Source organism: Pleurodeles waltl, chromosome 7 (genome assembly GCF_031143425.1).
Source record: "Pleurodeles waltl isolate 20211129_DDA chromosome 7, aPleWal1.hap1.20221129, whole genome shotgun sequence".
NCBI lineage: Eukaryota > Metazoa > Chordata > Amphibia > Caudata > Salamandridae > Pleurodeles > Pleurodeles waltl.
The window spans coordinates 551,441,467-551,465,874 of NC_090446.1; the positions used below are offsets into that span (position 1 = coordinate 551,441,467).

The window sequence follows — 24,408 nt, forward strand, 5'->3', positions numbered from 1 at the left end:
GGAAACCTCTGTTTTTTTGCTATAACTGGAGACCTGTAGAACAGTGGTAACAGATTTGTGCTGATGTTCATCCAGACTCCATGGGACCATATCCCCTGAGACCCCTGAGCTTGTAGACTAAGAGGTGGCCACTGGAAGACCCATAATACTAGCTCAACATTCTGAGCATCCTTAAGCATCTTCAGGATCATGTACTCCTTGCATAAGGACCACTCCACCAACTTCTATGGCAGGCAATCCATTGGACCTAGAAATGGACTGGATACTTTTTAAACCACAAGGTAAATGTTCAACTGGACCTGACTGGTCTATGTGACTGACTCGCTCTATTAGTGCCAACAAGAGTGCTCGCATAGCTGTTTTCAAGCCCCTTGCCGTTGCAAACCCAAAACCACGAGTCACTGTAGGTTACAACGATTTATTGCATTTAATGAAAAAGTGTGGTTTATTGTATGTTTGAAAATTCATAACTCCAGAACTCTCTAGTGGAATTTCATCAGTGAGGAGTCTTTGTAAAGATAAAAATACAGTCTATCTTTATGAATTGGTGTTAGATTTTTCTTGTGTTGCATTTTCTTCGTATTCAACTGTTTTGGTACTTCTTAATGTTTTAAACGTTTTCCTTTGAGAAATCCCGACTGCTCAGAGCCCTAACTACCCAGGACTGACCTATGGTTTTACAAACAAACCTGACTGGGCCTGATACAGAATTGTGTTTTTATTACACTGCGAGATCTCACAACCACTCTGTATGTTAAACCACATTCCTCACAGCGATGGTGATGATTTCTGGTGTTCTTATGCTGTTGTGTTTTAATGGTCCTGAACTACAATGTGATATTGTGTTGTACAGCTGTTGGTGTGTTGTGTTCTATACTGCTTTGCTGTCTTGTACCCTTGTATGTTTTAACTTTTTTGTTATGTTACTGTTTGTTTGTTATTGTGTTGTGTTTGGCTTCTCCAGGTAAAACTGTGGCAGAGCCCTCATCTTAAATTAGGACATGCAGTATCAATTTATATAATACAGTCTATGGGCTCTGCTAAAGTTTTGGGCTGACTGATAGCTTAATTAGTGAAGGAACTGAAACAGCCCAGAAGTATTTGAACACCTTAAGCAGTGGTAAATGGTTGCTTGGCACTGAAATCTGACAGGCATTTGCTGCTTTTCACTTTCCTTGACATGTCTAAAGTAATTAACAGAGCACAACAGAACACAGCATCATTAGATAATGTGAAGCAAACTAACAACATAACAGGTCACATCACAACAAAACAGTAGAAACATAACAACATAAGACGTCAACAACAAAATGCAATAATGCATCACAAAATCACAACAGAATAAAAAGGCAAAATATCTTCATCACTCCAAAATGCAGCACAACAAATATGCACAAATGCTCCTGCCACACATTAGCACACACATCTACTTTCATAATACAGTGGTGAAAGGTACATAGACCAAACACTTGTATACCTTTTTATAAGAAAATATAAAAGCTTAATGTGAAAATATTTTGTGATGACACTTGGGATGTGCCGAATGAGAAGTGTGCCATCTATATTTGTATGAACATCTTTGTTAAACATTGTACATGTTTCTAAACAAGCTATGTTTCTCTGGGGGCTGTGCGGGACAATACTTACAAAATATGTTTCTGAAGCTACACGCAAGACAGAATCAAAAACTTCTAATATACATTATATGCTAGACGTATATATTTCTCTTTGTTAAAAAAACCCAGATACATTGTATCGGTACCTATATGTGCTAAAATGTCATAATCGCTAAACAATAGTGCTGAATAATGTACCTTTTATCACATTTTAAGGTTCATGTCTTGTCTTTATTTGGGAAGTGTCATTAAAAACATGCTGCTTTGCAGTCTTTTTGCAGTGACCCTCCAAATATATATCTCAGTACACTAGCATACAGATGGTAATACCTTGAGCTACAAAAATAAGACCATAGCCTTTGTTATTTAGATATGTGCAGCAATGGCACAAATGAGTGAGAAAACTGGATTAATAGTTGAGATGGTTGATAGACCTTGTTAAGCAATAATGTCACTAATCCATATCGGGAAACATCATTTACAATGATGCATTTACCACTAATTGCATTTGTAATAATGCCATTACCATGAATATGCCTTTACCACGCATGCCTTTACCACACATGCCTTTACTACGAATATACCTTTTCCACACATGCTTTTACAGTCATTTTTGGGCATGAATTGAAAATGTATATGCGTGGTAAAGGTTTTAAAGGTAAATATTATTGTTTTTATTTTGTAAAGGCATGAATGGTAAAGCTGTATATGTGGTAAAAGGTTTGCAGGTAAGTACAGGTAACTGTTACGTGGTTTAAGTGTTTATACATATATATGTAGGGTTTTTAGATTGGATATGGGTTTTAGGATGGTAAGGGCATTTTTACGTTTCAGGGGGGGTCTGAGTTTTGGGGTGGTAAGGGCATTTTTAGGTTTTAGGGTGGGTATGAGTTTTGGGTTGTAAGGTCCTTTTTAGTTTTTAGGGTGAGTATGGGATTTAGGGTGGTAAGGGTATTTTGAGGTTTTAAGGTGGGTATGGGTTTTAGAGTAGTAAGGAAATTTATGGTTTTAGGGTAGGTATTAGATTTTGGGTAATAGGGTATTTTTAGAGATTAGGTTGGATATGGGTTTTGGGGTAGTAAGGGCATTTTTAGGTTTTGAGGATGGGTATGGGTTATGGGGTGGTAAGGGCACTTTTAGGTTTTAGGATGGGTATGGGTTTTGGGGTGGTAAGGGCACTTTTAGGCTTTATGGTGGGTATGGGTTTTGCGGTGGTAAGGACATTTTTTTAGGATTTTGGGATGGGTATGGGTTTTGGGGTGGAAAGGGCATTTTTCAGGTTTTAGCATGGGTATGGGCTTTGACGTTGAAATTTTATTTTTTAGGTTTAGGGTGGGTATGGGTTTTGAGGTAGTGAGGGCATTTTTAGGTTTAGGTTTTAGGTTGGTAACGGATTTAGGATGGGAAGGGAATTATTAGGGCTTAAAGTGGGTATGGTTTAGGGTGGCAACGTGTGTGTGTGTGTATACATAAATATATATATGTATATGGGTTATACTTACCATTTTATTTTCTACCACAATAGTGTCTTCACCAACCATGCCTTAACCATGAAATGTTTGAGGTAAAGGTATGCGTAGTAAAGGCATTATCGCGGTAAAAAACGTTCATGTTAAGTGCATTCGTTGTAATGATGGTTGCGTTGTAAAGGCAATTGTGGTAATTGCACTCGTGGTTCCGTCATACGACCATCCATATCAGGTCCAATTAGATTTCTTTAAATCAAACCGCATGTCAGCCCGGAGTAACAGTGGCATCCAGCAGTCAGACTTGCTCAAAGGAAAACAAGTGCAAAGCGTTTACCAGTATCATAACAGTTAATAAGTAAGAGACACAATACAAATCTGACACTAATTTACAAAAATAGTATATATTTACACCTCTAAATAGAATCCAAAGCAACAAAAATCAGATAAAGCGCCTTGAGACCCGCACGGGTGAGTAGCGCGCTCTATAAATGTTAATGATTTGATTTGATTTGATAAAGGAAATAGCATACATGTTATTTAGGGGTCGGCAGGGGCCATAGCTCAGACCCCTGGCTTGACCCTTGTGACCCCTAAAACTGCCTTTGCGATCCCTGGCCTCAGAGGAGGCAAAGACAGTGCCAGGAGCACAGTGGTAGTTCATATTTAAAGAAATGCTTTTAAATATATGTTGTGTGCTTACTTGTAGGTGGATGTGTGTTTATGTGAGAATGTGTGTGTGTGTGCAGGCAGGTGTGTGAGAGTGAAATTTCAAGACAAAGGACACATGATGGGTGTGCAATGTCTCTACCCCTGGCATTTTGGTGAATTTACGTTAATGGGGAACAGGAGGGAAGGTTTTCATAAATCACTGCTTTTCACTTTAAAAAGTTTTGAAAAAATTTAAAATGTTGGTGGTAACTCACTGCTTTTCATTCTTAGCAATAGTCAATGAGCCTTGAACGCAAGTGTCTATGACAAAGTTTCAGTCCAACCGTGATGGAGGTCAGGGTTGGGTACGGGTTCCAGTAGGTCTTGGTTAAGATTATACCTTTGCACTTAGAAATGTTATTGGCTCTTTTTCTCATTGACAGTGAGGTTGGTGGGGTCCTCTGCATCTTGAGGCTGGCACTGGGCTTAACGTCGATAGACAGGCGATGACCAGTGGTCCAATGAAAGGTTTTGGTTCTTAATGGTGTTTGAGGTTACCCACAAACCAGGGAGTCACAGGAGTCTATAAGCCTCGCACGTTGGCTTGCAAGCTGCACTTCTGTGGGGATAAAGGGTATACAGTCTAGCACTAGCAAATGGTCCAGGACCTGGGAGGCACCTCTTGGGGGCTAGGATTTTATCTCATGATTTCACCAGGGGAGTCCAGGGCAAGTCCCTTGGACTGATCAGCTGGGCACTTTGCAAGTGCAGGTCTCTTTAGCTTTATTCCTCTTTTGGTTCAGCAGGTGCATCCTTTCTTTCTGAGGTCCACAGATTCAGTAGGTGCATTCAGTCTTTTGTCCCTTCTGAGAACAGCAGTGTTCTGAGGCTGGGAGCCAGTAATGCTACTTTTATGCCAAATTTGAGTTTGTGGGTGGAAAGTGTAGTATCGGGACAACTGGAAATGAGGTGCTGCATGGAGTAAGTATTTGTACACTTCTTTATGTGGTATACATGTAGCCCCGTCCGTCCCAACCTCATATGTTTTCTTCTGTTGCTGCTCCCTCCCTTTCTGGTTGCTGCCCTCGGCCCTTGCTGAACACCTCACTGTCCCTCGAGGTCCTAGTGCCCTTATGTCGCTGCTCTTAGTGCAACATTACATCCTCCCCCCTTGCACAGATGATCTTAGTTCAGGAAGGAGTCCATTATAATTCTTCTATGAGATGTGCAGGCTTTCGGCGAGCAGTCTGTGGTCGATTTGCTGAAGTTGTAGGAGTAGGTTCCCCCTCTGCCAAGGAGAGTTGTGGACTTGATTTCGTCATTGGTGTGGGAGTATCTTGAGTGACATCACAGTCCACTCCTGACATTGCCTTTTTGGGCGGTGGGCTACACTTCCTGAAGTGGGTGATGTTCCGAGTTATCCTTTTATCATCTGAAGCAGCCGCGACCATGGTGCCTTTTTGATTTTTTACCTGCAGTGGGTGTTTATAGTACCGACTGTCGGATTCTCTCTTTTGCCCTTGCCAGACGAATACCCAGTCTCCTTCATGGACTATCGATGGCTGGGCCCTCTGACGCCTGTCCACATATTCCTTCATTTTGTCTTTCTTGGTTCTGTCCAGCTCTGCCAGCTCATCATAATCAGTGGCTTGCAGGACACTTGGGGCTGCTTTCCCCCAAGTGGGTATTCTTGTGTGCATGGTGCAGCCTAGCATCAGGGTGGCTGAGCATTTGTTTGTGGCGCTGTGGTGTGTGGTTCTGTAGGCCCTCAGCACTTCATTCAGCACTGCCTGGACATCCCACCTGGCCGGTTTGGCTTGTTGTATGGTTTTCTTCAAAGTGGCCATGAACCTCTCCATCATCCCATTGGCCTGAGTCCAAAAGGGAGTGTTCTTTCGATGTCTGAAGTTGAGCTGACTGCCAAACTCTGCAAACTCTTGACTGTTAAATGTAGGGCTGTTGTCTGTTTTGACTACTTTATGGATTCCCCATGCTGCAAAGACTTCATGCAGCACAGGTATGGTAGTGGCTGCCCGGTGTATGATACTTGTTGTGCAATTGGGAATCGAGAATATTCATCCATTATGACGAGGATGTATTTGTTGGACTGCAAAGGGCAAGGGAAATCTACTGACACTTATTGCCAGACTCCTTCCAGTAGTTTGGACACTTGCAATGGTGACAGATGCTCTTCTCGGCTGAAAAGTTGGCATTGAGGATAGTCCTTTAGCACGGCTTCGACCATCACTTCCAGGCAGGGGAACCAGACATGATCATGTAGGGCTCTTTTGGTGGTTACTATGCACCGGTGTCCGTCATGGAATATGTTGACCACCCCTTGATGTAGATTTTTCGGAATGACAATTCTTTTTTCTCTCAACAGTAGGCCATCCTTTGCAATGGACAGTTCATCTTTTACATGTCGAAGGAAGTTAGTTCTCTGATGTCAGTGAGTTGTTTGCTTTTGGGTTCTTCTACGTGGCTCCACCAGTTCGTCGGATGCAACGCATTACGTCTTTCAATGTTGGTCCTCTGCTGAGGTCTTAATGATGGCTTCAAGGTGGTCCACAGGTGGACTTGCTTGAGCAATGACAATGCGAATGTGCAAGTGGTGGTTTCATTGTAGAGGATATTCTAGGGAGCCCTGACATGTAGTCTGCGGGATTTGTTGCTTTTCTTTTTTGTGAATGATGGTGTACAAATATTCTGTTTCCCATCCCTCGATCCTGGCAGGCATCTTTGCTCGAGGATTTCCGTATATGGTTATTAATGCCTGATGGTCAGTAATGAGCATGAAGTGTTTCCCGTATATGAGGATGTGGAAGTGCTCACAGGTCCAGACAATTTCCTGCCTGTGGCCTTCACTGGACGCCTTGTTGTCCCTCGAGGTCCTAGTGCTCTCATGTTGCTGCTCTTATTGCAACATTACAGAGAGGACTCCCTGACCAATGGGTTTACTACCCCATGGGGCATCTCTACCCATTCTTGCAGCATTTCCTGTCCAGTTGCACTAAACTATCCCAAAGTGCTTCTCCCTGTTGGAACCCTTCTTCCCTGGGTCAGAGCCATGGGCACACCCCTCAGGGGTGTCCAGTATAATGAGCACTCCCTCTTGGAAAGTCATTTCTGGTATGGGTTTCTCCATTTGGAAGTGATACCAACCTATCTACCTTCACAATGGGAAGGGCAGGCTGCTGCAAGACTAGCGTTTGTCTGTCAGAAGAGGAAGCCCTTTTGAAGTTGAGCCATCTGTGACTACAGCTCTTGTTACCAAAAGTCCTTTTGTCCCCAACCCTGAGAGCGTATCACACCTCTTGGCAGGAGGGCAGCAAACTCTCTCAGGTGACAACTGCTGTAGTTAATCAGAAATGGATACTAGAACTTCAAAACTTTCTGAAGTGACCTGTGCAATGACAGTTACTTTAAATACAGTTTCAGCAATAAGTATAATGTAACAAATAATTTGATACCTTGAAGCACTATGGGCCAGATTTACAAGGCCCTGGCACCACCTAAGCGTTACTTTTTGTGACGCTTTGGTGGCACTGTGGCAGTGCGCCATATTTACCAGGTGGCGTTAAACCACTTTTTGTGGATTTCTGCCACCTTGTAAATACGACCTGTTCACATGCAACACTGTGCGTGGAAGGGGCGTGCAATGGGTGTTGCTGTGGGCATTCCACAGCAACACCCATTGCATTTCGATGCTGCTCCAGATTTACAAGAATTGGTAAATCTGAGGCAGTGCCACAAAACGGCACAATGATGAAAAATGCTTTATTTTTTCCACGTTTTTAGCTCTTGCTATGTGTGCTGCATTCTGCTGCACACATAGAAAGAGAACATCGCCAAAGAAGATTGTTTTTGGCAAGGAAGGTGTCCCTCCCCCCCAAAAAACAATTTCCCCCTAAATGCAGCCATCCTTGTACTATGGCGCAAGGGTGGTTGCGTTGGCAGCAACTTTAGTGCCAGCACAGGGGAAAACACACGGGTATGGCGTTTTATTTTAAATAGGGCACAAATATGGTGCATCCATGTGGTTCCAAACTGGCGCGGCACTGCTAATTTTGGCATAGCACAGTACTGTGCAAGTTTATTGTGAATCTGGCCCTATATTTAGTGATCTCAAATAGAAGTTAACACTTCACAGTTGGGCTAGTGTAACCCCAATAGGAGTACTAGCCTGGCTACAGTGAAAACGACAATTACCAGTTTTCACTGTTGGGGCATGTAAAACATAAAATAAACATGTTTGTCTATTTAATATCTGTCAGCCTGCCTTATGGCTTCTAAGGCCTTCTCCAAGGGTGACTTAAAATATTAAAAAGGGCAGGTTTGGACCAGGCAGAAGGGTTTATTTTACCATGAGGAGCTGGCAGTTTAGAAGCTGCCTGACTAAGGTGAAATGGCAAACCTGCAGCCATGTTTTCACTTTGTCACAACAGTCTTGACACAATCACTGTTGCAGTCCACTAGTGTATTAGCTAATGCACATACATTTTGAGGGGTCAGGTCAGAGCACATGCCCTGGGGCCTGGTCAGGAGGGATCAGTGCACTTCAGAGTCTGAGAATCAGCAGCATCAGTCCAAAAACATGGACAAGGGAAACATACAAAAGATTCCTTTCCTTACAATACTTGACATACATTGGCAATACATGTAATTCTACACATTTCCATCATTAGCGTAGCTCTACAGAGTTGGTGTAACACAGCATTTGACCACAGAATGACTGTGCATCTTTTCCACCAGGAAAGGGCTGGTGAACCCCAAATGCAAATAAATACACAAAGCATTAAAAAAGTTAGCAAAGTCTAGTTCCTATTTATTTGTGCTTAACATTTCACCTGGAAGCTATACTGAAAAGTGATGTTCTTATGGAACCCAAATGAGTGTTTGTTACCTCTGCTCGAATACATGTGAAACTGTGATACAAGACAGACTTTGGTGCTCTAGCCTGACATTACTTTCTAAGAGTCTTTCATTGCACTTCTGAGGAAAGTGTAGATTTATGCCTCAATGCCTTTATGCCTGGATGCCTGAAAATAAATATCTACATGCAGCCAATGGGTGGTTTAGACATATGTAATTGATGTGCTGAAGATGGGTGTTTCCTCATATTGCTCACTGCACTCAAGTCCATCTCTAGTTTTTGAGAGTCAACAGATCTTTCATGTATCTGAAAAAGAATTTTGACTGAGTAATTACCTGCTCGCCTTCAATATCCGCAGTCTGTTGCCACTGTCCCCCAATGGAACTAGGACTGAACACCAGTACTTTTCCTAGGTGGTTATACCTGGGAGCTCCAATAACGTAGCGGTTGGTGCCAACCTGCTTTACCAGCTGAACGGAGTATCCTAAGGCAAAAAATGACCAGAATGTTTTCCAAATCTCCAGAAAGCCAATTAATCAAACATGTTAAATATCAAAAATCATTGCATGAGTGGTAACTTTCTCCTTGACCCAAGTAAATACATTATAGTCCTACTGCTTTATTAAACTGAATAATGCCCTAGAAAACACACCCAGTAGAGATCTGGGAAAGGGGTGGGGCATAATACTTGCCACAAATTCAAGTGAATGAGAAAAGTGGGCCTTGTGCTTATAGGAGGTTTGGGGTGGTTCTCCCCTGAGACATTTCTTAACAAAAGGGGGTCCAATAGCACATTTAACCCCAATGTTCACATAAACATGTTAAAAAGCAACATTTTCCATGGGTCTCCCTCCCTCATATGTTAAGAATTACCTTGTGTGTTCAATTGTCACCATTTTGTCATGGTCACCATAAACATGCCATGGTTGCCCCTTTATGTCAGGAATTATGCATAATATGCCACTACCAGAATTTTGCCATTGCGCAAGCGTTTTGGTATAAGTTAAGTGCCCCACATACCGAGAACTGGATCAAGTAAGCTAGGGCCAACATTTTGCTAAGTGCGCCCCCATATGCCAATAATTCCCTCCAGTATTGTGGGTCCTGCATTTTTCCATAGGTGCAGTCCCTTTTGCCATCAATTATCTCCAATAAGCCAGTACCACAATGTTGCCATGGGTGCCCCAATATGTAGAGAATAACCTTAAATTTAGCATGGCCTGTGGCAGACTCACAAGCCTAGCAGACATTCAAACAAATGCTCTTCACTCACATTCCCCCTCTCACTCCTCCTTACCATGCATGCACTTACAACAAAGCTTTTTTCATCGCATATGCCTTTTCCAACCATGGCTAAATTTATTTAAGATAGGGGGTCTATCACGACCCCCGGCCCTGGGGGGCCACCACTTTCCCGGAGCTGTATAATTTGGATGGGGGCCATGCAGTCCCCCCCTTGAGGAGCCAATGGTGGCCCTCGGGACCCCCAAAGCCCTGAGCCAGCTACTGCTCTCTCCCGGAGTACAGATATGCAGGTAGGGAAACAGAGGAAACTTGTTCTTACAGACTTTTGCTGTGACAGCAATGCTGGCTCCCAAGAGGGTAACTATAACTTGCACCCTCGCCATGTACTGCTGATTACCCCACAAATTACGGCACTCATGACATCTTTGATAACATTATTGATAATATAATTGTAATAATTGCAGTAAAAATTTTGACGAAAAAGCTTTGCATAGCGGGGGCGCGAGTTTTAGTTACCTTAAAGCCCATACCCATCTTAAATCCCTAAAAACACCCCTTACTCCCCCAAAATCCCATGCCCACCCTAACCCCTAAAAATGCCTTTGGCACCCAAAAACCTGTACCTACCCTAAACCCTAGAAACCCCACAACACTAAAAACCCATAATGACCCTAAAAATGCCTTTACCACCCAAAAACCCATACCAACCATAAAACCTAAAATGCCCTTACCACCCAAAAACGCATACCCACCCTAAAACCTAAAAATGCCCTTACCATGCAAAAAACCATTTGCACCCTAAAGCCTAAAAATGCCCATACCGTTATACCTACCCTAACCCCTAAAAACATATATATATATATATATAAATATATATATATATAAACACTGAGGGCCTGATTACGAGTATGGTGATCACTAGGCCTGCAGACTTGCGGTGGCTGTCAGGACGGCATCTGCTGTGGTGGTCCGACCACCACATTATGATCCCGGCAGTCATACCGCCGCCTCCACCAGGATTGGTGATCCTGAAGGGTTGACGATGGGTGCAGGTCACAATCATCCAGGGTGGCGCTGCAAGCAGTTCTGCCCTGCTGATTACAACCTCGTTCTGAGCATTGTGAGGGTGCTGGTGCCCCCTGCAGGCGGTAGTACTGTCACTGAATTGATTACAAGCCAGCAACAATGCTGCTGCCACTTTTCCGCTGGGCTGATGGGCGGAAACCTTGGATTACCCCAGTCAGCTCAGCGGGAAAGTCATAATGGGCCCAGCGGGGAGGTAACAGTAAGGTGGCAACCTCCCCATTGGAAGTTCAGCAGACAGGTCATCCCATCCACCAAACTCATAATCAGGACCTTAATACCTACTTGTGCTTACTTGTGAAACCTTTACTACTCATATGCCGCAAACCCTTTACCATTCTTGCCTTTACAACATTAAAATAAAAAATACCTTTAAAACCTTTACCATACATATGCCTTTAATATTCATGCCTTTAGAATGAAACTTGTTGTAAAGGCATGCGCGGTAAAGGCATACTCATGGTAAAGGCATGCGTGGTAAAGGCATGCGTGTTAAATGAATAGGCGTGTAAAATGGCTTTGTGGTTACGGTCATGTGTGGTTATGACCGCATTCTAATGGCTGCTTCACACACATATACATTCACTGCTTCAGAGTCACTGACTTTCACCCATTCCTCTTTCCCTCACTGACACCTCTCATTCATGCGACCTCACTCACTCTTTCACAGGCACTATACCTGATTGACATTAAGTCATACCTGCACATGAATACTCACACCCACAGTCACATTCACACTCACTCATTCAAACCATCACTGATTAACACTCAATCTCACTCACTCACATTCTCTTTCGCACATAAACAGAGCAGCAGCACTTAATTTTCTGTACTTACCTTGCTTTCTCTGCTGGTGACACATTCCTGGCAGCTAAAGGTCAGGATTCCAGTGTGGACATCAGAGCCAGCAAGGCATGTTCCCTGAACTGGTAACGAAGAGTCAGATTGAGCAGCAGGGCTCCGATTAATGAGAGGTAGACCCAACTCGGATACTCTACCAGCTTCTAATAGGGTTGAAAGCTGGGACAGGCATTGAGGTTCCACCCCTAATGCTCTTTGTGGCCTCCCATTGACATAGGGATGCAACGATGAGGGTTATAACAGCCACATTTGAATATAGATATATTGTGCTACCTGCCGCAAATTCAGTACATAAGATAAATAAAATGGATTGTGTCTGTGAGAGGACAGCAGTTGAACTGCACCCCCAAACAAGCACAATCCAGACATCCACCTTAGGGGTGCCATGTTTTAAACAACACTCCATATGTGGATTGTGCTTTAGCTCCTTCCTCCTCCTGTCATCAGGAGCCTGGAAAGGCTGAGAAAGTTTTCATTCATACTAGTGGCCGAGAGGGTTGGACTGTGTGCTGGCAGTGTTTATGAAAACACAAGAGTAGAGTTTTCATTCATACTGCTAAAGTAAATAAATAGTAGCGCAAGGGTTCAGGGCATTACATGATGGCTCAAAGGGGGCTGGGCACCACCTAAGCACCTCTGTTGACAATTCACCACTGAACACATTAGCAGTTTGACAGTGAATGGGTAATATACATAATTACTGTTATGAGCTCCACCTACTTACCTTTCAAAATATCTATTGGGAAATTAACATTAGTAAATATATACTTATCTTGCATTGCAGCTGCATGTCAGAATTGTGGATATGATACTATCGGAGGTCAATAGTATTGACATCAAGTTCAATTTTAAGTTTATTCGGTTATTCCAAAATAGCTATCATACACAATAAAATGCAATAAAATATAATATATGTCTAACGCATAAAACAAGGATCATGATGAAAATTAACAATTTAAATACTCACCGGATTAAGCCAATGCAAAGCACACCAACCCCGCAGCACACTTTTCATCAGGTACAAAATCTATGCCCAAAAGGAGCATAAAACTTTTTTTTTTAAAGTAAAGTGCAGAAGTGTCTATAAAGAGACACCATCACATGGGCAAGTAAAAATAAATTTTGCATCAAACTGGCCTAAAGGAAAACACAGATTGGATCTAATGGACCCAAGGCGAAATCTAGTAATATGTGACCTTTCCCTCACGTTGTTAACTAGTGTCAGATAGGCCTCAATCCCAGAAGTAACCTCAATCAGCGAAAAATCCAGAACAGAGGGTTTTAGAAATTCCTTATCCACCCTCTTTCTCAGCTTACGTTTATTAACTCCAACTTTGCCCAAAGCGTATTAGAGGTCTCCTTAAAAGGTGTGGTAAATAAAACATGTAAGGGTGACACAGCAGAAAAGCAATGTCCTTTATATAATTTAGCAAAGGAATATCCCCACCCTTATCACAAGACAGACAATCAACAATAACTTCCTTATTAAAAATAGCATGCTCATTAGACCAAACAGAAATCCAGAGGAGCGGAGGGGCTACTTCAATACTATCCTCTGCATAACTTAAATCCAGTTCCTCATGTTGCCAAAACCACGGACTATTTGAACCCACACACAACAACCTTCTACAGAATCTATCTTCTATTTGAGGAGAGGTGCAATTCTGATGGCCCCATACTGCCGCCCCATACGTCAGAATGGGCAAACATTTGAGCCTATACACTTCTAGTAGAGGGATAAACGGTTTACGCCCCTCCCTTGAAGAAAATTCAAAGGTTGCACCAACTGCAGCATTAAAGCTCAAACAGTGCTTGGAAATACAGGGATACAAATTTCTTTTTTTGTTGAAAGTAACACCCAAATAAGGAAAGTCATGGATGTGGCTAATAATGTGGCCATTAATAATCACAGGGATCAACTTACTCTGGGGATTTCCACACACCGTATAGTGTGTCTTTGATATATTTTCTGCTAAAGCTAAATAGGTCATCAAATCCACAAAAGCTTGAACAGCCCCATGCAAACCATTAATAGTAGGTGCCAGTAAAATAGCTTCTTCTGCATTTAATAAAAGTTGGTACCCTTTTTCCATTGACAACTGGAACATATTTGCACCTTTCCATTAAAAGGCATTCAAACCAATAATATGTAAAAGAAAAAAACATTGGGACAAGGTTGCATCCCTGATGCACCCCTCTGTGAAGGTAAAAGAAATCAGTGCATTCACCATTCAGCTCAAACCTAATGGATGCTTTAATACCATCATGGAGCATGCACAAGAAATTCATAATTTGAGTTGGCATTTACAACTTGTATAATGAACCCTATAGCTTTTCTCGATTTGCTCTGTCAAAAGCACTACTGAGGTCCATAAAGGCCAAAAAAAGGGGACCCGTCTTAGCAATTGTGTATTTATTAATAATGAGCAACAGATTTAAACATTGCTCCTGTGTCCACAACCCCCCACTGGACTACCCACTCCTCATTCCACTGCAGCACAATACAGCCCAGGATCTCCACCAAGGAATCTAACAAGGAGATCAGGCCATAACATTTGGAATCACTACGGTTTTGTTTTTTAAACATGGGCACTATGCATGCAGACTTCCAAGAGGCTGGGATCCCATGGATCATGCCAGCATTTAAGATGTTAACAACAATAGTGCCCCAATAGAGACATTGGGGGTTATTACAACTTTGGAGGAGGTGTTAATCCATCCCAAAAGTGACGGTAAAGTGACGGATATACCACCAGCCGTATTACGAGTCCATTATATCCTATGGAACTCGTAATACAGCTGGTGGTATATCCGTCACTTTACCGTCACTTTTGGGACAGATTAACACCTCCTCCAAAGTTGTAATAACCCCCATTCTCTTTAAAAACATCCATTGGAATACAATCTGGTCCAGGAGCTCTCTTGCACCACAGCGATCACTTAGTCCAGGTCAGACCTAGGCCCTCATTCTGACCTTGGCGGGCGGCGGAGGCCGCCCGCCAAAGTCCCGCCGTCAGGTTACCGTTCCGCGGTCGAAAGACCGCGGCGGTAATTCTGACTTTCCCGCAGGGCTGGCGGGCGGTCGCCTTCAGGCCGCCCGCCAGCCCAGCGGGAAAGAGGCTTCCACGATGAAGCCGGCTCGGAATCGAGCCGGCGGAGTGGAAGCTGTGCGACGGGTGCAGTTGCACCCGTCGCGTATTTCACTGTCTGCGCAGCAGACAGTGAAATACATTTAGGGGCCCTCTTACGGGGGCCCCTGCAATGCCCATGCCAGTGGCATGGGCACTGCAGGGGCCCCCAGGGGCCCCGCGACCCCTCCTACCGCCATCCGGATCCCGGCGGTCGGACCGCCGGGATCTGGATGGCAGTAGGGGGGGTCGGAATCCCCTCGGCGGCGCAGCAAGCTGCGCCGCCTTGGAGGTTTCAATGGGGCGGCGGTACACTGGCGGGAGCCCGCCAGTGTTGCCGGTCCGACCGCGGCTTTACCGCCGCGGTCGGAATCCCCATTGGAGCACTGCCGGCCTGTCGGCGGTGCTCCCGCGGTCCTCCGCCCTGGCGGTCTTTGACCGCCAGGGTCAGAATGACCGCCCTAATGTCTAATCTTGCACCAGGTTCACCCAAGACCTCACCAACAATCATGGAGGCATCAAATGAATAAATAGTACAAAAATTATTTACCCAACTTTCCAGAGGGATATTGGTCCCAAAACTATCAGATGTACCTTTGTTGGGGCTAGTCCTATTACAATGCTCCAAAACAGCCCCAAAAGTATTTGTGCAGCAAACTAGAACCAAGTCTTCCCACATCTTATCCTGTATACCCCTCTTCCTAGTTTTTAAAATCAGCTTATACTGTGCTCTACCATCAATAACTCGGCCTCTATCTCTAGGAACCAAAGCAAGTTCGCTGCGCTACCTTTTTCTTGCGATCTTACATGACTTATTAAACCAATCCCTCTGACAAGTATCAGAAGGTCCATCTACATCATTGATAATGGATTTTATAGAATCAATTAATTTGGTCATGGCACCTATAACCTCCGCATGGGACGGATGCTCCATCGAAAAGATCTCTAAAAACAAATCCAGGTTTGCTTTCACCAGTAGCTGACAAACTCGAGGAATATTGGCCTGGTGCCAATGCACCCTTATACCCTGATCCTTCAATTCCAAACCCCTAAGTCCTGTAGCTGTGCATAAAGAACTGGCGGTAGGCAAGTCAAGAGACAACAGGAGAGGGTTGTGATTGCTACATTTTTTGACCCAACAAAACCCTGCCCTGACTCGAGTCTGCTGACACAAAATCATAATCAATAATGGTATTAGCACCCCTCCCCATAACAGTAGGGGCCTGGGAGTCGAAAGTCCAGCTCAGCAGTATTATCAAACTCATATTGAGAAAAGCATTAAATAAGGTCACACCTCTCCGGTCCCACGGCTGTCCCTGGTTAAAAGGCAGTCCTTCCTCTCAAAAGGGTTGGAAAGGGTCGATTGAAGGTCAAGCTTTGCATTACAATTTCCTCCAATGAGGACACAGAACTCACAAGGGATAGACTTCAATCTAAGCCTGGGTGGAGTTGACAGAGTTCCACTCTGCGGGATTCCATAGAGTTAATAAAAACTCTGTGGAATTCCGTGGAGGCAAAGTTCTCTGTGCAGCGGAGTGGACCCCTCTTCTGAATGTGCCTGATCTTGGAAGCGAAAAGCAGAGTCTGGCATGGTTAGCCAGGCCCGACCCTGTTTAGTGCTTCTGAGATCGGGTGCATTCAGGAGAGGGCCGTAGGCAGTGAAAGCTGCTGTTTCAAGCCACTTATGCAACAACCTGTCACTTGTGCACTGCACACGGGGCAGGCCGGTACACAAGAGGCCTTGGCAGAATGGTGCACAAGCTTTTGGTGCCTAGGCCCCTGGCCTGAATTCTGGCCAGGGCCGTTTCAGGCCTCCTGTGCACAAGTTCGCACAGTGCACACACAAAAAATTTAAAAAAACAAGGACTCACCTGGGTCCTCATTCCGGCGGCCTGGAGCTCTGCCTCCCTCTGCCCTCTGCCCCGGGCTTGGCCATGGCAGAGGGAGGTCTGGAGGATCCAGTCCAGAGCTGATGTCGGCAGCAGTTCCATGCTGCAGCACCAATGTCTGGCCACGAGTGCGCACTGCAGCCCAATTATGGGCTGCACAGCGCAAGTGCAGATAGTCTCCGCTTGCGCTGTGCAGCCCATAACTGGGCTGCAGTGCACACGTGGAGAGCTCAGCTCCGCCAGCTGAGCTAGAGGAGTTTTTGGGTGAACTCCACGCTCCAAAAATCTCTGTTGGCTCCACCAGCGGAGCGGACCTCGCCACCCACCCCTACTCCAATCTAGCTTTGAGAGTTTGCAGGGCTGAAAACAGTTCATGCATTTAGAAACCAAATCTCCCACACTGCATTATAAAAATTGACAACCAGAATACTGAGTTTACTAGAGAAAATTACCCAGACAATCAAAATACTGTGATGGTTGGAAATAAAGACAAGTGTCACCAAACCACCCCTTGGGTCTTTGACTGGGCACATAGATAGTGGGGACTGTGGATCTTTGGAACCTGTCCCACTCAGCCTCCCCATACGACCAAGAGTCATGTAAAAAAAGCAAATCAAAAGAGGAGATAAACCCCACCCACTGATCATCCTGTAGCTTTGAGTCTTACCCTGCAACATTCCATCAGATGAAATAGAGCGCTGAACACCTTTTGCTCCTGTCATTAGAACCTAAATGGAGGGGGTAATAAGCTTGACTACAATTTTTGAAGCCGGAAAAAACTCAGCATGGGCGGGAAGATTAGTAGCACTTGAAAGGCAGTCATTATCATCTATGGTAGAAAGAGCTGCATATCTGTTCGCTAGTGGAAGAAAAGACGGGTGCTATGTGGTCTGATCACCCCCCACAAGAGTGAAACTGGTCGCGTACCCAGTGGTGTACAAAAGAAACCCAAAAGAACCAATGTAATACTATAATTTGCAGTAATACGTGGTACATAAGAAATAATCAAGTGATGGACTAGCTCAGGGAAACAGAAATAAAACACAATACAGTCTACTTTTATGGTGTTTGCCGCCAGACGCAACCAACCCACTCATCTTACAAATAAAATCTCCACAAGTTTGTTGAGATGGAAAACAGTTTTTCCTCAGCCAATATCCGACCTTGTTTTTTTGGATGGAATGTGGACTCCCAAATGCCAGGTGATAGCGAGGGTACGTTAATGAGGACTGCCACATATGAAACACAATCTGGTGGAAGGTTAAGAGTTGAATATGGCTCAGGCTTGTCTCATTCCAGGGAGTGCGGAGCTGGGGTAGGTGTGATGGACCGGTCGTACTCTTGAAAAATGTTCATATTGACTGGACCACTTAAGCCCCAGCGCTAACCCTATGGGGCCCATCCTTTAATACGAGGAGGGTTCCTGCCACGTATATTTAATTTAGTTTACTACAAAAGTGAGGATTAGGTATATCTTTTTAGGTCCTGATGGATCGCCCTCTAATCTTTGTTGACTATTTGAGATAGAAACATGTTGACCTTTTTCATTTTGGCAGTATAGGGACTTCTGATCCTGCCGCTATCAAATCCCTAGATTATACGGTTTGAGGTTACCAGAAAACATATTTAAACAGGGTAAAATAGACATTATTCTGATTTTCCCCTTACCCATTGTTTTTAATCTTGACAGAGGCACATTTTCTTACTACATTTTTCTATTGTTATTGTCCCCTCTAGTCAATTTTAACAGCATTATTCACCAATCCCACATAACTGCACTCACCTACTGGCAAACATCTCTAATAAAGGATCCCCGGTATAGAGCCCCTTCGAGGGGCCCGTCAGACATTGCAGCGCTGGCCTGACGAGGAGCAAAGCCTGATGATGAAGTATGTCACCAAACTGTCAGTGAGGGCTCTTTTCCTGATTTAGGATACCTACAGGCACCTTCTGATCTTTCCCAGATTGGGATTCGATCTACCATCTTTACTGTGGAACTGTGCATTCATTGTTTTGTGATGGTTTTGTGATGTCAATTACAGGCACAATTTTGGGCCTCCCCCTTGTAGAGTTCCTCCAAGATCACTGTTACTGACATGCTCAGCTGACAAAAGGTCAGCCATAGATTGAAGTAAGTTAGTAGTAGTAGGTCTAACAGACTTGGTATGATCTGACTGACAAATCAAGCCCACCCTATTGTCTCACTCAAAAGACCTTGGTGCTCCCACAACTGTCTGAGTAACAGATGAACAACTAACCCCTAGAGGTATGGGAATCGTACCACAACCATGGTGATTGCCCTAATTAGCTGAAAGCAAAGTGATAGATGTCTCTAAAGCACCATGAAGTTACTCCTTCATGGGGGCCAGAGCTGTTTCCACCAAAGCTTTAAATTGATTTAAATGAATGACCATGCATGGCACAGAAACCCACTCACACTGAGGGTGGCCCAGGCACACCTGCAGAAGTACCCCCAAACAAACTATTTATCTCAGGGAGGTCCACGGGCATAATCTGTGTATTCCCGGTTCTTTTCAGTGCTCTCTTCCTCTTTAGCGGTGGGCTGTCTATATTGGGTGGAACACTATGCTGGTTGACGTTGGGACCCTAGCTGGGCTCAATCATTACACTTGGCTGTGCATTATCTTTCGCTTGAGAGGGGGCCTCCATCACAGACTCCCAAAGCCGGGTTAACAGAAGAGTCCCTAACTAAAGTCCCTCCAACATAATTGTTAGAGGAGATCTCAGAGGTATGCACACTGTGGCAGTCTATTAATTCTAGAGAGAGCCTCCTTTCCGGAAGATCAATCTACTTTGCTACTACCCCAAAATTCTTGCCAAAAAGGAATCAATCTCACTATAGTGACATAAATGAGGAATTGTCAGTCTCCAGTATGTATGCTATAGCAAAAATAGACTTACTGATGCAATTGTTCTATGAATATTTCACTTTTCTCTTTTCCCAATACTTTTAATAAATAATGCTTCCCACCAAGCTAAGGCCAGATGACCCAACCTATTTTGCAGTCTCAAACATCCTGATTCTTAAAATCAAAGTGCTTGCAACCACAAAATATGTTTTCTTTTATGTGAATCCCACATTAGGAGTCAGCAAACTCTTACTACCTCCTTAAATGGGATTCTGAATGGCTGAAGAAATGCAATTTGTAAGTGCCATGTGGTGACATCCCTTTCAATTTGTGATTCTGTAACATTTATTTCAATGGTTTGCAATGGGATGGGTCCTCTTTGAACCCCTTGCACTTTGTAAATTATGGAAAACGTTTTTGGCAGTGTAGGCTTTAGTCCAGTATGCTACTGCCAACTGTCACAGAAACTTTAAAAAAAGAAGAACTTTAAAAGTTCTTTAAGAAAATGGGTTGCTTTAAAGAAAATTAAAAGCAATCCCAGGCCTGGTGATTTGTGGACTTTTACAGGATACCATCCCTGAGATTGTTTCCAGTTGAACTTAGTCATAATGTGTCCCCTACCTAATAAATATTAAATAGATAGGTTGAATTGTGATATACTCCCATTCAGAATTTTACAAACTGGCCTATTAGTCCTTAGGTTTGCAAAATTCCATACTGGTCGCAAAAGTACTAGGTACAAATTGCGACCAGATTTTGCAACCAATATAATGATACATCAAGCCCCTATATTCTACAATGGCTAATGTTCACACTGCACCTCCCTCAAGTCTATAATTGAAAAAGAAATTCTTCCCTTCCCTTGTTCCTGAGCCTCGATGTTTCACTTGAGAATATCTACCCCTTTTCCAAGTCACTGCAGTGTCAAGTGTCTTACCACACAATTTGGTATGTCACTTCCATCATCCATGGAAGAAAATTCATGGGTATGCTCTTCATTTCTAACTCCATGGCAACATCACCTGAATTTACTAAATTTGTGATAACACTGGCTATTAACATCTTTATTAAATAGTGATTGAAGTCCTGGGGACTACTCTCAGAAACGTTTTTTCATGCTTGTGAAAGATGATGTATGACCCAATAGGAATCACAAACAGAAGGGGACATGAAAGGGACATCACCCTCTTATTTGGGAGTCCTAATGGAATTTATCAATGTCTTGCAACCACGGTCACAAACAGGTGGCTTCCTTTTTGGTAAACAAGCACTGTGTGCTCACCTGATATGTTCCTAAATTGCAAAGATTTTTTTCAAGGGAGCAACTGTCCATTTAATTTGTCCAGGCTGTGTATTTGTTTAGCAAAATATTTTGGGAGACCAGAAGAAAAGATGGTGGTCTGAAGCCTCAGCATTTGCAGTGTTCATTGGGGGTCGCAAATTGCGGTCTTACTATCTAATATTTACTAGACATACTGATTTGTGACCCCCTGAGATTGTACAATTTGCTACGTGACCTATTGGTGCAAATATTTCATCTCAATACTCATTCACAAACTAGTCAGTGTACCAACTGCACATCATGTTCTGCACATGAGTCTTCATTTATCATGCCCAAAAAGAGCAAGCTGAATGCCCAAGCTCATTTTTTTCTAAGAGAGAACCCACTGAACCTTTCCACTTTCCATTAGCTGGGGTTAATTTTACTCACTGCCAACTGGACAGTGCTCACAATACAAACTCAGGGCCCAATTACGAGTTTTGCAGTCGGAAAACCCGACCGCCAGACCTGTGGTACGGAAACTGCTGTTGAGGTTACAACTTTCCCACTGGGAAGGTTCCTGCCCACCAGCCTAGTGGGAAAGGTGCAGCAGCATTGTTCCCAGCAGCTCAGTTCACCAGATGGCAAAATGTCACCTGTTAAAGATGAAAAAGGCCTCTTCTTACATCTGAAGAACATAGATTCTTACCAAGATATGAGTCCTGCATGTCTCTAGACGTAGATGATGAGTTAATGAACGTGCTCTGCTGACCATCAGTGTACTTGAAAATCCCTCCAGACCAGTCAAACGCTCCAACAGCTCCTAATAGGTTGGCATCCTAAATGAAAAAAGGGTTTTGTGAAATATAAGACTAGGGTCAACAAGTGTTTGAATGAAAGTGTTAGTGATCCAATAAATGGATGCATGACAATGCATGACATAGTTCATGAGCTGCTGATATTTTTCTTTCTACTACTTAACACTGATAATACAGCTAGGGTCACGTAATGTTCCAGGATGCATTACAGCATTAACTGAAGAATAATTAGCCACAACTGGGATAGACCTAGGGAGCAAAAAAGAGCATAAACTGGGAATATCAACATGGAAGTAGCTTGGTCAGTAAGCCTGGGGGAGTGTGAGCTTCAGATTTCCAAACAATCACACTGGGGTATCTTATTAAAATACATTATAGGAGAAGCAAGACATGAGGGGGGCTTAACGTGAAGTGAAAGAAAGTGAAGAATGGGCATTGCTAGAGGTACTTAAATCACAATATTTTCAAACTAATCATTTTTAAGTCCTTCAAAACAGACGAGATAGTGTATGTGTGTGCGTGTGTGTGTGCATGTTTTTTCCAATGTGGGCATGTAAATATTCGAGGTGAAATCCAACAGAGAGTTCCCTATCCCCAACTGAAAGCACCTATTCCCAACTATTTACTATATAATACATTTTTAAGGTGGGTGTAGCACCCCAAACATCCCACTGAAGCTAGGCCCCTGAATATGAAGTCCTAAATATCGATGGGACAGAAATTTGTTAAAACTATTTCAAAGAATTTCAAAGAACAAAATATTGAAAGGCAAGTTTCTGAAAATGTTCATTACCGTTAAAACAATTTCAAACAATTTCAAAGGACAAAAATTGAAAGGCATGTTTCTCAAAATTTTCATTACCGTGCTCCACATATATGGACATTGATTTATTTTATTTTATATATATATATCTATATATATATATATATATATAGATATATATATATGTGTGTGTGTATATATATATATATACATATAGATATATATATATATATAGATAGATATATATTTATATGTACAAAAAAGAGTTGTCCTCAGATGAAAGCGCACAGGTCATACCGGAATGTAACAAAGTCAGCAACTTAAAAGGAATTCTTTGCCATTTTCATTATTTCTGGCCTCATATTTTCAAACATCTCTGGACACATGTTTCTGTAAATTTTAAAATGTGCAGGACTACCCTTACCAGGATGCACTTTGCAGCTCACTTGAGGTCCACTGGGACAGAACTGGTATTCAACTGATGTTAGGTTCCTGCAACTAAATCTGCTAAGCAGCCAGGCAGCTGGCTATTGAAAAAGGAAGGAAATATTTGTTCTCTACAGATGAAGGGATGAACCCATAAACACGTGTTCAGAGATGCTTGAAAACATAAGGCCTGAAATAATGAAAATGTCAAAGAATTCTCTGTAAGTTGCTGACTTTGCTACATTTCATAATGACCTGTTGTGAGTGTGCTTTCATTCAGGACAACTCTTTTTGGTGTATATATATATATATATATATATATATATATATATATATATATATACACATATATATATATATATATATATATTTTCTCTGAAAAAAACAAAGGTTAGAGAGACGTTATAGTTAGGTTAACGTTTTACCCATACAAAACCATAGAAATTCAGCAGTTATAGTTAGACTTATAGTTATACTTATGCTAAGAAACTATGGGGGTCATTCCGACGCCGGGCGGAGACCGCCAGAAGACCGCACTGCGGTCAAATGACCGCGGCGGTCATTCTGACTTTCCCGCTGGGCGGGCGACCGCCAAAAGGCTGCCCGCCCACCCAGCGGGAAAGCCCAAGCAACGATGAAGCCGGCTCCGAATGCAGACACTGAAAATCTGAATGGGGCCCTGTTAGGGGGCCCCTGCAGTGCATGGGCACTGCAGGGGCCCCCAGGGGCCCCACAACACCCCTTCCCACCAGCCTCTTCCTGGCAGTTTAGGCTGGCGGGAAGGGGGTCGGAATCCCCATGGCGGCGCTGCTTGCAGCGCCACCGTGGAGGATTCCCTGGGGCAGGGGAAACCGCTGGTTCCCCTTTTCTGACCGCGGCTTTACCACCGCGGTCAGAATTGCCCCAGAAGCACCGCCAGCCTGTTGGCGGTGCTTCCTCCGTCCCCGGCCCTGGCAGTCCATGACCGCCAGGGTCGGAATGACCCCCTATAACTTGTTGCCCAAAGTTACTCTCCGGCACAAGTTATAGTTTCTTCATATAAGTATAAGTATACTATACCTGCTGAATTTCTATGGTTTTGTATGTGTAAAATGTCAACCTAACTATAATATCCCTGTAACCTTTGTTTTTTTTCAGGGAATTTCTATATATTTATTCTAACGCACATGTTAATATTTGTCTCAGGTTGCAGCAAGGCAATCAGGGCCTTGCTTTTCCCCAGGATCGTGGAGGATCTTAGGAGGATCTGTGGAGGAGCATTGAGTCAGCAGATTGGCCAAAAATAAAAAGGGCAATTTTTTGCCCATAAGGGACCTCTTCATGTGTCCTATGGGATCAGGATACCAGTGTCCTGACCACTTATATGTTTTTACACCATTTTTTCCCACCCCAGGCAATGTGACACAAACTGATGACCACAACGTTTCTGTCAGGTTGCGGCCAGCTAATCAGGGCCTT

The 24,408-nt window shown here is 43.4% G+C and overlaps 1 protein-coding gene across 2 annotated transcripts in view; it reads right to left on the minus strand.

The window, feature by feature from the left end:
- Positions 1-24,408, minus strand: part of LOC138304332 (integrin alpha-M-like) — a 628,283-nt gene that overhangs the window by 271,354 nt on the left and 332,521 nt on the right. For both annotated transcript variants that reach the window (XM_069244296.1, XM_069244297.1), the window contains exons 11-12: positions 21,653-21,782; positions 8,942-9,090 (exon numbers count right to left, since the gene is read on the minus strand). In XM_069244296.1, coding sequence (XP_069100397.1) covers positions 8,942-9,090; positions 21,653-21,782 — 279 coding nt within the window. The remainder of the gene's footprint in view (positions 1-8,941; positions 9,091-21,652; positions 21,783-24,408) is intronic.